Source organism: Elephantulus edwardii, unplaced genomic scaffold (genome assembly GCF_000299155.1).
Source record: "Elephantulus edwardii isolate Elephantulus edwardi_28Jun2011 unplaced genomic scaffold, EleEdw1.0 scaffold00037, whole genome shotgun sequence".
NCBI classification, from domain to species: domain Eukaryota; kingdom Metazoa; phylum Chordata; class Mammalia; order Macroscelidea; family Macroscelididae; genus Elephantulus; species Elephantulus edwardii.
The window spans coordinates 12975642-12990952 of NW_006399787.1; the positions used below are offsets into that span (position 1 = coordinate 12975642).

Here is a 15311-nt window from a genome sequence, read left to right on the forward strand (position 1 = left end):
GGCAACTTCTTGGCCCATCAGCTCTCCTCGCTTCTGTCCCTCAGCGCTGGCAGATTTTGCTCCGAGGGACTTGGCTCACCACGATGAAGCATATTCAAAACCATTTTCTGTAGACACCTGCCTTTCAGTGCCCAATACAGCAGGTGGTCAGAAAGCTTGGAAGGAAGCTGCAAAGAGTCCAGCCGAGAATCTTGAATGTTAGGTGTGGATACAGGGAAGTCACCTTTGTCCTCCCCAGATTTTATTATCATCAAATGAGAAAAATTCATGAGATTCCAATAGCAAATATGCTAAATATAAAACTGATGGGATGCTAACTGGTCCATAAAGGGCTGCACGAGATAATCTGTGGCAAAGTAGAAAACGAGCCCGAAGGTGATAGAGATTGGGAGAGCTGGCAACGCTTTCTTGAAAATGGCGAGGAGTAGTAACGTAAGGCACAGGCCCTGTGGAGAAGAGGGAAAGACATCAACTCATAGGTAATCATGCAAAGTCATTTACGTGGCAACAAGGTCAATCACAAGCCCTGGTTTTAAATGAACTCAGTATCATCTATATGGGCAGAATTTTAAAATAAACTGTTTTATTGAATCTTTAACTAGAGCCATTAGAAAGAAACAGCTTTCTGATAAAAGGGATTTTCTTTGTTCAGAGTTCAGTATTATGGTGTCAGTGGTTTATTGTTCAAAATGTCTTTCCTAGCCATTGAGAAACTGTTTATTTTGTGCTGGAGTATTTATTGTGTTAAGGAGATAGGGTTAGGATGGGATACAAACCCCACTCTACCAGAGGCTTCTATAAACCCATGACAGCTAAACGCTAGCTCACTCTTTGGGACACCTGCTTTCCAGCTGCTCTGCAACTGGCAGTCTACAATGCTCACCCAGTCATGTGAATCATTCCCCTGAGAGGTCTGAGTCTCTGGGAGACCTTCCAGCCAACCACCAAACACAACAGACACAGAGAAGGGAGGGAACTGAATGAAGGAGGGATGGCTAATGTCGGAAATCATGGAATTATACAGCAAACATACATCAGGGACACGGTTGACTATGCACTTCTTGTAACTACTAATTTTCACAGAACAAATTAGGAATACAACTCTATACACACACAGTGACAAAGAGGGAGCTCTGGTGGCCCAGGGCTAAGAAGTTGCACTGCAATCCCTGGGGCACGCGGTTTGAATCCACCAACTGCTCTGAAAGAGAAGGATGGACAATTTCCTCTTGTGTGATTAAAACTCTCTGAACACCCACTGGAGGATCAGCTATGGGTCATAACAACAACAACAACAACAACAAGAAGTTGGTCCAGTGTTGTAGGTTATTGTTACAATGCTTAGCATTGTCTCCTACCCACACTCATACTTGATTAGCTTTATATTTAAAAAAAAACCCAAAAAACCAAAACAACCAAAACTACAACAAAATATATATATACATGGTTGATAATTCACTCCATGATTGTTAAGTAAGAAACAGAATCTGAAAATAAAATATGAGGGGGGTGGGGAGGGAAATGCAATGTCTACCTAAAAATAGTTCGCCTGTGGTTTCAATGTGACTAAAATCCCAGAGGGAAGAGCATTCTTTATGCTTAATGGGGCCCGACAAAAACATGTTCACAGAACAGACTGATAGCAAAGGTTGTCTGTGAAGTTTACACTGCTTTCCTGTAAACACTGAGCAGCTATAAGACAGTTTACTTTTTACCCAAGCTACTGAAGTACTTGACTATAAAGTCTGGAGACTGAATATGACTTCAATCAAGAAGTGATTTTCTTCGGAAAAGACATAAGTTCTCACAAATAATTTCAAATCCAGAAAGCTAACTTCTAAAGGGAATTCAAATACATGGAAATTCTAATTGGTTGTATTATCATAACAAATTACAAATGTAATTATAAAATAAATATGTAAGTAAAGACTCTTCTATCATTTATCTAACTTTATTCAGATACTGTATGTCAAAATTATTGAAGATAAGAAATTTAAAATAGTGTTAAAAAGTATTTTATGGATTACTAACTTTAATCACAGTTTGATAGCCTTAGAGTTCAAGGCTATAAGCAAGAACTCCACAGGGTCATGCATTGCATTAGCTTTTATCCTCAAAGTAGCAATGGATGCTGTAGGCTGTGAATGAACCACAAAATGACTACCTCAGTGACTAGGACAGGGGCTATGTGCAGGTCTGCTTAGCCCTTAAGACCTCTTATTCCTGTTGTTGTGTGCTGCTGATTTGAAACTGACTCATGGTTGATCCTTCAGAGGGTTTTAGAGGCAGTAAATCACACAAGAGGAGACTGTGCTCCTTCTCCCATGGAGCAGCTGGTGGATTCAAACTACATGCCTTTGGGATTGCAGAGCAGCTTACCACTAGCCCACTAGAGCCCCTTAGATTGAACTCTAGTACCATTTTCATTTATATCTAGACTGTTGGGCTTGACACAGCTGTTCATAAATCAGGTAGATACCAGAATTGTCTGGAGAACTTTTAAAAACTACACAATGAAAAGGTACATTAAGTGTTTTAAGACAAAGCTCACAGTTTAAAAAGTTTGTAGGTGATTCTAATGTGTGGCCAGAGCAGAAAACTAGCCAGGTGAAGACCAGCTTTAACAATCTTATATTGTTAAAACTCAGCTCAGGAAAACCGAGTCCGCCTGGGGCTAAACCTTAAAGGTATGGAGTGCTCGACAATGTTGAGATGAGAACTGTGACACCCCTGAGTGTATACTTACAATTAATATGGCTACAAAACAGGCTATAGTTGTGTTCCAGTCTCCACTGGCTGTTGCTGAGGCTTTACCAACTAGAACACTGTAGAAAATGAAATCTCCCAATCCAAGCTTGACTCCCCCTAGAGATGAAAGACAAAAATGTTTTTAAAGCAGTGACTTTGCTATAAGCTCATACTTCAAAAAGATCACTGCCCTATTCCCCTCTTAAATGAATGAGAAGTTAGTAATGACAGCATACAATACTTGGCATTAGTGGGTTTCTTCTTGTTCTGTTTTAATTTTCTATAATCACTAAAATCTGTAGTTTATTCTTTTTTTTTTAATTGTGATTTGAGTGAAAGTTTTAAAGCAAACTGGCTTTCCATTCACGTACATTTTCTTTTACACCATTAATTACAAGACCCACTGTGGTATTAAAGGTTTACTGTTCAAAAGGGTTTTCCTAGCCACTGATTAACTTTTTATTTTGTGAAGTGTATCTTGTACTAAGGAGACAGTATTAGGGAGGGATGTAAGTCCCACCCTACTTGAGGCCTATATAAGCTCACTCTTCTGGGATACAGCAGTGCTGTAGCAGACCAGCTGGAGGATCTTGGCCCATCGCTCGCCAGTGCAACACTGGCCTGCATCACTCATGAGTCATTTGAGTGTCTGACCTTCCAAAGAACCACAAAACCCAAGGGACATGAGAAGTGGGGGGAAAAATAAGAGGCGGAGGAAGAGCTGTAGTCAGAAATCATGGATTGGTTCAGCAGATCAAACATTTCGGACAGTACTGACTTCTGCCTTTTAGTAACTAGTCTGCTACTAATGCCAGCAGAATGAATTGTAAATAGACCCACAATACAATTGCATTGTTCTAATGCCAGCAGAATGAATTGTAAATGGACCCACAATACAATTGCATTGTTCTTCATTCCTCCCTGTAATTCTCATTTTCATTAATCTTTCTATACCACCTGCTCCTAACTATGGGCTTTACTCTTCGGCAAACACTACTGTTCTGACTTCCTATGATTTGTTATTCTCAGGAGCCAGTGCCTCCTGGCAACTGTTTACCTTATATGTCTATCTATTGTTTGCTGAAAGTTCAGCCATGGAGATGATTTTTGTTTCCAGTTTGAAGGGTGATTAATGGTCATAGTCTTGGAGGTTCCACCAGTCTCTACTGGACCAATGTGCCTGGATTTTTGTCTTTTTTAATTTGAATTTTGTTCTACATTCCCCTCCTTCTATGTAGAATCTTCTATTATGATCTCTTGGTGGTCATCTAGTTCTTCTGAACGTGGAATCACAGAGTTGAGGTTTATGTGGTCCATACCCCCAGACTAAGAATTTCTATACATCTTTGCTTTTCTCCTTGCTTCTCTCTTTCTGGACAAGGAGAGATCAGTAATTGTACCTTAGATGGCTGCTCAAGACCTTTTTTAAGATCCTAGACATTACTCACCAAAGTAGGATGCAGAACAGTGTGGACTAAGCTGTGGACTTACTCTGTGTTCTCCAAACCGATGGTCCTACTATCCCAAGATTAGCATTCATTTTCTCAGTGTGTTTCGTTATGATGAAGAAATTTACTTAGCTTTGGCTCATGCTGGTTATGCCATATGCTGGGATATAATTTATTGCATATACTAATACAAATAATATTAATACACTACTATGAACAGAACTCAGAGCAAGGAAATACTGCATGGTTCAAAACTGGGAAAAGGTGTGCACTAAGGATGTGTCCTGTCTCCATATCTTTTCAAACTATATGTGGAACAGATTATCTGGGAGGCCGGACTTTATGAGGAGAAGTGTGATCTCAGGACTGGAGGTAGACTCATAAACAATCTATGTTAAGCAGATGACACAACCTTGTTTGCTGAAACTGAGGAGGACCAGAAGCGTCTGCTGCAGAACGTCACGGACTGCAGCCTACAATATGGACTGAAGCTCAACATCAAGAAAACAAAGATTCTCACCACTGGGCCAGTTGGCAGCATCATGATAGACAGTGAAGAGATTGAGACTGTTGACAGCTTTAGTTTGCTTGGCTCTACCATCAACACTCTTGGTACTAGCAGCCAGGAAATTAAAAGACGAACTGCACTGGGAAAGTCAGCTATCAGAGACCTCTCCAAAGTACTGAAGAGCAATGATGTCAGTATGGAGATTAAGGTGTGCCCAATATAGGCCATGGTCTTTGTAATTACTTGTTATGCTTCAGAAAGCTGGAAAATGACTAGGAATGATTGGAGAATTGATGCCTTTGAGCTGTGGTTCTGGAGAAGAGTGTTGAATATATCATGGACTACTAGGAGAACAAACAAGTTCATCCTGGAGAAGGTGAAGCCAGGCTGCTTCTTGGAGGCAAGGATTCTGAAGCTTCGTCTGACATACTTTGAATATGTTGAAAGGTGGGATCAGTCCTTGGAGAGGGACATCATGCTTTGGAGGGTGGGGGGACAGTGCAGAAGAGGAAGACCTTTCATGAGATGGACTGAATAGGTCACTGGGGTAATGGGGATAGGTGTGTCGAAGACAATAAGATTGCTAAGGGATAGAGCAGGTTTAGGACTGCTGTGCATAGGGTTGCTTTGAGACAGCACATAACAACAACAACAATGAACAGATGCTATTGAGCGAGTAGAAAAATTGCAATTCTCATACACTGCTGGTCAGACTGAGAAAATGGTGCAACCATTATGGAAAGTAGTTTAGAGCTTCCCTTAAGAACAAAAAATGTGGGAAAAAACCAAAAACAAGAAATAGAAATATAATTTTATGTAGTAATCTAACTATTAGGTACATATTCTAAAGAAAAAAAAGAGATACAAATGAATAGATAGATGTATATTCACATTCACTGTACCACTATTTACAGTGACAAAGAGATAGAAACCCAAAATGTCCTTTGACAGATGAATGGATAAAGTAATTATGGTAGATACATGCAATACTCAAGAGCAGCGAATTCAAGAAGCTCTGCACATGGGGAAAAAAAAAATCTAGAAAGATTGTGCTAAGAGAAGTGAGTAACAAAAGGACAGATACCGTTTAAGTCCACTATTACAAAAAGCTAAGAGAAGGTTTATATACATTCTTGGATGGTAATCAGAGTTGGATTAGAGGGAGAGGGGACAAAAAATTAGTTAAACAGTTAACAGACACAAATTAAGATGGTAAAAAGGAAAGACTAAACAAAGAGGGGATGATCAGCACAGTGTCATGAAGAAAAGACACAAAGATGTTTACAAGAAACAGAGTCAACAAGAGTAAACACAATTACAAACATAATCCTGCAATATCAGCAATAATAAACATTAAATTATGAGTTGATGTCAAGGCAGATAGGCAAAACGAACAGACATGGACAGGGAAAAGGACTACATAAGTGACCACTGACAGGTTTGGCAGATGACAATCCTACATTCATATTAGTACATGAAGTTTATTCTTTTTTTTTTTTTAAACTCCAGAATAGTTTTCCATTTGCAGATATGCAGTATTATATTTTCTTTATCCATTTATCTTAAGGGTTCAAATGTTTTCAGTTTCTGGCTCTTACATATGATCTGGCTCTGAACATTCTCTCACATATTTTGGACATGTTGTTAGGAGGGGTCAGTCCTTGGAGAAAGAACATCATGCTTAGAAATGTGGAGGGTCAAGGGTTTTTTTTTTAAATTTTATTTTTATTTTATTATTTTGTGTGTGTACTCCATAAAATAGGTTCTGACTGGTACAGGAGGAGATTGCCCCTCTTTCTCCAGCAGAGCATCTGCTGGATTTGAACAGTGTAACTCTGAGATTGCAGTGTAGCTTCTTGCAACTAGGCCACCAGAGCTTCCAGGTCAAGGTTTAAGAGAGGAAGACTCTCAAAATGGACTGACACGATTGTAACAATGGGATGAAGTATGCTGGAGATGGTAAAGATGGTACAGGAAACATCAGAGTCAGATCTATTGTTCATAGGGTCGCTCTGAGTTGCAACAACACTCATATAGATGTAGTTTTCCTTTCCTGTGGGTAAACTCCTAGGAATGGAATTGCTGAGGTGTTTGGTTAAATTTATGATGAGCTTTCTGAAAAACTGTGAAACTACTTTCCATAGTATAGTACCAATTTACACTGCCATCAGAAACTAATGAGAGTTCTAGTTTTTTCACACTCTAATGCTTGCTGCAGAGGGTTAAGGACTGCAGCCATCAGTATGGATTGAGGCTCAATGTCAAGAAGACAAAGATTCTCACCACTGGACCAATTAGCAGCATCAGGATGGATGGTGAAGAGATTGAGATTGTTAACAACTTGAGTCTGCTTGACTCCATGGTCAACACTCTTGGCACCAGTAGCCAGGAAATAAAAAAATGTATTTCCATGGGAAAGTCTGCTGTTAGGGATCTCTCCAGGGTACTGAAGAACAATGGTGTCTCTCTGGAGACTAAGGTGCGTCTGAAACAGGCCATGGTCTTTGCAATCACTTGTTATGCATCAGAGAGTTAGGCAATGACTAAGGAGGACAGAAGGAGAATTGATGCCTTTGAGCTGTGGTGCTGGAGAAGAGTACTGAATGTACCCTGGACTGCCAAGAAAACAAACAGATTTATCCTGGAGAGGGTTAAACCAGGCTGCTCCTTGGAGGCAAGGATTCTGGGGCTTTGTCTGACATACTTTGGACACGTTGTAAGGAGGAACAGCTTCTTGGAAAGGCACATCATGCTTGGGAGGGTGGAGGGACAGCGCAGGAGGGGAAGACCCTCTATGAGGTGGATTGATTCAGTGACTGGGGTAATCGGGATGGGTGTGTCAGAGGCAGTGCGATTGGCACAGGATAGAGCAGGGTTTAGGGCTGTTGTACATAGGGTCGCTATGAGTCGCAAGCGACTTGACGGCACATAACAACAACAATCAACACTTGCTACTGTTCGTCTTTTTTAATACAATCATTCCAAAGAGTGTAAAGTAGTATTTCCCAAATGAAGTTCAGCATCTTTTCACACGTTTATTTGTCATTATATCTCTTCTTTGGCAAAATAGCTATCTGTGGTATCAAAGGTTTATTGTTCAAAATAGTTTTTTCAGCCATTAACTGACTTCTGCCACATGCCTGCACGAGAATATACAAATAGGGTTTGTCAGTCTATTCACACAGAGATTGGTTAGTCTCACCATTAAACTGAACAGATTCAGCAGCAGAATCTTGGAGCATCTCAGTATCAATAAAGAAGCAGCAGCACTGTGCATCCTCTGGGACCAGGGATTCCTGCACCAACCAGAACAAGATCTACACAAGATCAACAAGAGCCTTAGTCTTAGCAGGGAACTCAGAGACCAACCTAAGACAGAGCTGATGTGGGACCAAAGCCAAAGGCCTTCACCCAAGGTTGCTGGAGAACTGAAGGAAGATATCGTATGGAAGGAACAAGGGAACTTTGTAACACTGACCTAAACTGTGAGGCTGAAGCTCAAAGGAACTGTGACCACACGTGCCAAGTTTGGACTAAGGGATTTGTATCCTACTGCCAACTTGAATTATAGCCTGTTAACTTCCCTAATAAAACCCCATAACCATGAATATGATTCTACAAAGTCTGTGTAGTCATCAACAGATTTTGGACCTGGCAGAACAGAAGGACTGGTGTTGAGATTGCAAGAAAGATGTGCAGGAGCATGGGGAGACATGTCTGACTCATGGGAATTGGTTCTGTGTTGTGTAGCCTGCTGATGGGGCAGTTCCCCCTTGTGGAGTTAGCAGAAGTCAGACCTGGCCATCCCCATGCTGTCCTTCTGCATTTTACATTATCTAAATCTTTTGTCTATTTTTATATTGATTTACTAATTTTCTTATTATGGAGCTGTAGAAGTTCTTTAATTTTCCTAGATCCAAGTCTCAGGACTGGCAACTTGACTTTTTAAAAAAAATTATTAAAGAAAAAGTTTTATTTCATTAGTTCAAGGACCATATCCTGAAATCACTATCATGCAAGTATTTTCCCTTGATCTTTAACTTCTTTTTTCTTACTGATACCTTCTGAAGTGAAAAAGTTTTAAATTTTGATCAAGTAAATTTATTCTTTTCTTACTTTATGAACTATGTGATCAGACCTAGGTCTAAGAATTCTTTGTCCAACTCAAATTTATGAATAAATTTGTTTCCTCTTAAAAGCTTTATAACTTTTTACTAATATTTAGGATTATGGCCAATTTTGAGTTAATTTTTGAAGGTGTGCACAGGGTAAAATATTAGTTTATTCCTTTACATAGGAGATATACCACTATCCAAACATAAGGCACTATTGGTTCCATGTTAGTTGCTGTTATGTGCCGTTGAGTCGTCTGCGACTAATAGCGACCCTATGTACAAGAGCCCTAAACCCTGCTCTATCCTGTGCCAATCGCATTGTCTCTGACATACCCATCCCGATTACCCCAGTCACTGAATCAATCCACCTCATAGAGGGTCTTCCCCTCCTGTGCTGTCCCTCTACCCAGCATGATGTCCCTCTCCAAAGACCTGTCTCTCCTTGCAACATGTCCAAAGTATGTCTATTGGCCCATGTAGGAGACTCAAAACTGATTACAAGCCAAAGCAAGTCATGGAGGCTGTGTGTTGTTATGATGCCAAAGGATCCAACAGAGCTTCCAGAGTGAAATTAAGAAGGCTTGGAAATCTACTTTAAAAAGCAACTAATAAAACCCTATAGATCACAATGGTCCCAACTGTATAACACCATGAGATGGTGCACAACTGGGGAGTACGTTGTTCTACTTTGGTGAAGCTTCCCAAACAGGAGTTGACTCCATGCGAGCTAATGATACTAAATTGTCTGGGCACACGGCGTTGAAAACACTATCCTTTTTTCATTGAGTTATTTTCATACTATTGTAAAAAATCAATCGTAATCATTCATTTCTGGACTCTTTCTTCTGTTCTGCTAATCTATACGTCTATCTTTACATAAATAATTACATGTTCTTTCTCACTGCTGTCAAGTTGTTCCTCAGAACCAAGCCTCCAGTGGATTTCCAAGGTTATAAATTGAATGGGAAGAAAATGTCTCTCTCTCTCTCCAGCAGAGCTGGTAGATTCAAACTACCAGAGAAGTGTAGCCTTTGGATTAGCAATATAACTCTCTACAGACTATGCCACCAGAGCACCCTAATAATACTAAGATGGTTATAAGGAAAAAAAAACAATCATCAAAGCCAACAGATAATAGCAGATGTTGCTGAGAACATACAGAAACCAGTTTCTCTATATACTCCTGGTGTGAATGCAAAATGGGTGTGGAGCCACTTCGGAAAACAATGTGTCAACTTCTCAATCAGTTCAACACAGGTAACATATGTCCTATAATCCTACTTCTAGATATATACCTCAAAGAATAGAAAACGGTATATAAAGCTTGTACATGAATGTTCATAGCAACATTATTCAACACTGTTAAAATGTGCCAACAACCAAGATGTCCATGAACTAACAAAGAGAAAATGAAATGTGGTATGCCAATATAACCCTGCTATACATATGTGGTATATCCATGAACCCTGGAGGCACAGTGTGTAAGTACAGTCACCATAGTTTGAATTCTACCAGCTGCTATGTGAGAGAAAGATGTGGCAGTGTGCGTCCATAAGATTTATAACCTTGGAAATTCCATGGAAATTCTCTGTCTTGTAGGGTCATTATAAAAAAGAATTCAAACAGCAATGCGTCTAATACCCATACAATGAAACTTTATTTGGCAATGAAAATAAATAAACTAGTGATTCATGCCACAACAAAGACGGGCTTTTAAAAAAGTAAGAGGAAGAAGCCAGTCAAAATGACCACATATTATAATAAATATTCTACTTTTAGAAAATGTCCAGAATAGGTACTTCTATTACAATCAGAAAACAGATTAGTGGCTTTCTAATTTCAGGGATTTAGGGGGACTGGATGTGGCAGAGAGGGAGTGCAGATTTTTTTTTTTAAGGTTAATAAAAATGTCTAAAACTGACTGTGATGATAGTTAAATAATTCTGTAAATAAACGAAAGTTACAACTTTAAATGAGTAAAGTGCATCCTATGTGACTTATATCTCAATAAAGTTGTTTAAAAAACAAATAAAATAATAGAGTAAACCAAACTTAGATTATAGCTTCAGTTTTTTACTTTTACTTAAATATAGTTAACCCTTGAAAAATATTGGTGGTTTGGTGGGGAACCAATCTTCCACACCTGGTAGTAAAAAAATCCATGTATAACTTCTGACTCCCCGAAAAATCCTAACTACTAGCTGTAGACTGGAAACCTTACTGATAACATAAAAAGTTGATTTAACATGTGTTTTATATGTCTATGTGTATTATGTGGGATGACAACAACAAAAAAAGCTTCATTTTCAATATGAGTTAAAAATGTATTTTTTTAAAAAAAAAGGTATCTCACAGATTTAAGGAGTTTTTTTACCTGTTGACATAGCTGCAAGTGACCACTCCATGAATTTCCTTTCTCTACAATGGTCCTTACTGGATTAATTTATCTTGAAGTGGCAGACAACTACAGCTGCAGAGCTCTGTCTACAGTATATATCAAGCAATTAGTATTGCCATGGCTTCTTGGGAAGGTTCCAGCATCACTAAGTGGAACTCTGTATGGATCCCACGGTGTTATGCAAGATGTTCGCAATATGACTACACTTGATGAAAAACATGAACCGTAAGAGATCATTACTATGGTATGAAATTTACTGGAAAAATTAACTTCTTGAGATGATTAGTGTCCCACAGGATAGGGGGGAAAAAATTCATGTATAGGTGGACTTTTACGGCTCAAATTTGTGTTGTTCAAAGTCAACTATATTAATGATATGACAAATGACAACTTGTATAGTTGTATTTTTTTAACAGTCATTGTAATACAGGAAAAAAGACAGTAGTAAAATAAAAATACAGTAAGGAAACAGACAAAAATGTAGCCATTAATTTTTTCTTAGGTAGTTAACAAGTTCATTAACCTGTAACCAGAACATACTAAAATCAGCATTTAAAACCTAAGAAAAGTTACTTGGAAATTTGTTTCCCTTAAACAGTTTCTTTTGATTTACTCAATCAAAATACACCACAGCAATGAACAAGTCATCAGTTAGAACTAATGAATTAGAAATCTACTGAACAATCAATACCCTTGTAAGCAATAGCTAGGTATCAACAGATGTATTGCATTGGGCAAAACTGCTGCAGAGGCCTTCCTTAAAGTGCTAGAGGACCAAGATTTGCTTCAAACAAGCCATGGTATTTTAAACTGCTTCATATGCATGTGAAATTGGACAAGGACTAAGGAAGACCAAAGAATTGATGCCTTTGTATTGCAAGGGTGACAAGGAATAGGAGTAATACAGGATACGCCAGGGAATGTCAAAAGAACAGACATGTTTATCTTGGAAAGAGTGTAGGCAGACTGCTCCTCAGAATCAAGAATGAGACTTAAGTGCACACACGCGTGCTATCGGGGATGGGCAATCTCTGGAGAAAGACATCATGTTTAGCAAGGTAGAGGGTCAATGAAAGTGAGGCAGGTTCTCAACAAGCGAGATTAACACAATAATGAGCTCAAATCACAGTAGCACAGCAAGGACAGTGCAGGTTCTGCTGTTCTAGTGTCACTAGGAGTTGTCTCCAACAACAATGACTAGGCTTCATGCAGAAAAAGAGTATTATTATTTTACTGCTAACAGCAGTGTAGACATTCTACTAACTTTTTTTTCCTTCTAATTATAAAACTCATTTTGGGTAATTGTAGTGTTCTTTAATATTACTGTTGTTTTTAAGTGCCATCAAGTTGAGTACGACCTATAGCAACCCTATGAACAAAAGACCTGAACCCTATTCTATAACTATCATCATTTTTCTATGTTCACACAGTTTTCAAAGGCATGCATTTACAATCTATTAAGAGGGGTATATTTTGGTCTCACTCTGCATAAGATCTGATACAGACATTAAATGATGAAAAACATTCACATTAATTGTATTCTTTCTCTGAAGGGCACCAAAGTTTATTCCTAGTGGATGTATAATATAACCCTACAATAATACAATGAGTAAGTCCTATTACTTCTTCAATAAATAGAAATCTAAAAACAGATTAAAATTTATTGTTACCTTTCTATTACTAAAATTCCTTCCTTTACTTGGAGAAACTAGCAAAATCTCCTCCTCTGTCCCTGGAGGTTAAAGAAAAGGAGTCCAAGTCAAATTTCCACTCTGAGACAAGAAGCTAATTTACTACGATGATCACCTTTAATATTGCCAGCAGCACACTCGCAGATGAGTCTATTATTGGCATGTTGTCTGTCAGAAGTTCAATTTAAAATTTGCTTATAGTCTTATTGCCTTCACAATAAATAAAATTGGTTTATATTTCTATTTACATGTTGATTCTCAAATTGCTGTTCTAAAAGATATATGGGCCTTTTAGAAACCAAATTTGGACACAAAATTAGACTTTTTAAAAGTTACAAATAAAGTTGGTTAGAAACATTAAAGTGATCAGAGATAGTTAATATATGTGCTGCTAATGTATTAGTTTACACTGGTCCAAATAAAGAAAATATTAGTAGGAGGGTAATACTTGGGTTTTCAGTTCAAAACAAAACTGGACGTGAAGACCACAAAAAAAATAGCCAAGAGCTTAAGGAATCTATAAATTTAAAAAGATCAGTCACAAAGAACAACTGCTTATATGCTCAACAGATCTGTTACTTCTTTTGCTCCAGAAACCTTTGAGAAAAGGAGCAGTAGAAGAGGTAACTAATTATAATAGCAATTTTGTGGACAGAGAACACGTCAGCATGTGAATAATGTGTGCAGTACACAGTTTTTTGCAAAGCACAAAAATGCCCCGAGCACTGGTTTCCTAGGCGTGGAGTGCGTGCTATTTATGAAATATATGGTAAAGTAAATTAAGCCTGATTGTAAGTGCAGGCAATTGCACTGAGCTCCCTAGAAGCGTGAAAGTCACAGGCTGCAGCTGAGCCTGGACATCTGGAAAATGCAGGCAAGCACCCTGGGAAAGTTGTGACCTGGGTTAAAGACGGTGAACTGTAGAAGTATCCTGCTCAGGCTAAATGACAATGTCAAAATATATAGTGATGGGTCATTACGGAAGCTAAGGAATTGAAGTGCTTATTTAGTCAGAAACTATTACTCTTGCTGCAATGGTTTAAATCAAGAAGTTTACTCTGTCTTGGGATAAAAAATAAGGATAAATTAGTCGGAAAATGTGCTGATTTCTCACTCAGTAAGCCACATCTCTCAGCTAATAGAAGAGACGGCAGAGCCCTAACCAAGCAGGAGCTCTACTAGCTGGTAAAGTTCCTAAAAACCCTCAAGTACCAACCGAAATCTATTGGGTGGCAACACACCTTAAAATACGGAGGAAATATTCTCATTTCTGCTTAAAGTCTAAGTCCCTCTGCTCTTTAGAAGGCACAACAAGGGGAGTTAACAATTATAAAAAGCTGACACAAGTAAATCCACAGATCTCTGTAAAGTAAAAAATGACATATATTAATGATACTTATATATTATAGTCATAAAGCTTCAGTAGAATAAAAATCTCAGGAAACCTCTTTCACTTAAAACAGAAAGAGCAAACAGTGTGACAAAGGGTCATTTAAGAAAAAAAAATATGGACAGTAGAATTTGGTTCGTGAAGCTACTTAATAAAAAAACCCCCAAAACACACCAACTATCTATCCCATTAAAAACTGCACCCTTATTTAGAAACAGAATGCAACATTTTCATTTTAAATGTGAAGAGGTTGATAAATGTACCTGAAGGCATTTAGAACAATTCAACACTAGAGAAATGTACATACTTTCCTCTGGATCCTCACTAGGTTGAATACTGCTGGCAAGTTCCTGGACAGCAGCTCGTGACTCAGGCGTAGACCGATGAGGCCCCAAGTGACTGTCCCTTTGGGCTTCCCACTCTTCACTGAAGCCTCCATCATCAGCCTCTGCAACGGAGTTTTGGGACTCATTTTCTGTGCCTTAAAAGAAAATGAAAATCATAGGCAAAATCTTTAGACCAATTGGCATGGACTTCTAGAATGAGACCAATCAATTTCCTATTTCTAAGTCTGCATTCTTCTTAAAGAGGTAACCCTCTTTAAATTTTAAAAGCATCAGACCTCACATCATGTGAATCCTAAAATCACATAAGCACAAGGTTTATAATAAACAAACAGCAGTAACCTATGTTCCTCACTTTTGATCCCCATTCCCACTTTGAATTCTTTTAGCAGTTTCTTTTGGCATTTATCTCTATATTTAAACTATACATAGTACTGTAGTACTGGCTCATAGTACTGTATATTGATGTTTTGATTTTACTCACTCATTTATTCACTTCCTATAGGGAAGATGAAGCATCCACTTTCATAGTCTTTAAAATACAAATTTAACATGGGTGTGCATATATCTGCTTGGGTGTCAGCTATGGTCTCTTCAGGGTATATTCCCAGTAGTGGAATTGCTGGGTCAAATGGTATCTCTATTTGCAACTTTTTGAGAAAGCACCAT

At 38.4% G+C, this 15311-nt stretch overlaps 1 protein-coding gene across 2 annotated transcripts in view; it reads right to left on the reverse strand.

The window, feature by feature from the left end:
- Nucleotides 1–268: 268 nt before the first annotated feature.
- PSEN1 (presenilin 1) overlaps nucleotides 269–15311 on the reverse strand; it is a 75065-nt gene continuing 60022 nt past the window's right edge. Inside the window, exons 9-11 of one of the 2 annotated variants that reach the window (XM_006884706.1) lie at nucleotides 14606–14779; nucleotides 2747–2865; nucleotides 269–446 (exon numbers count right to left, since the gene is read on the reverse strand). In XM_006884706.1, the coding sequence (XP_006884768.1) occupies nucleotides 291–446; nucleotides 2747–2865; nucleotides 14606–14779 (449 nt within the window). In that variant the 3' untranslated portion in view covers nucleotides 269–290. The remainder of the gene's footprint in view (nucleotides 447–2746; nucleotides 2866–14605; nucleotides 14780–15311) is intronic. The other variant, XM_006884707.1, reaches the window with a different exon arrangement.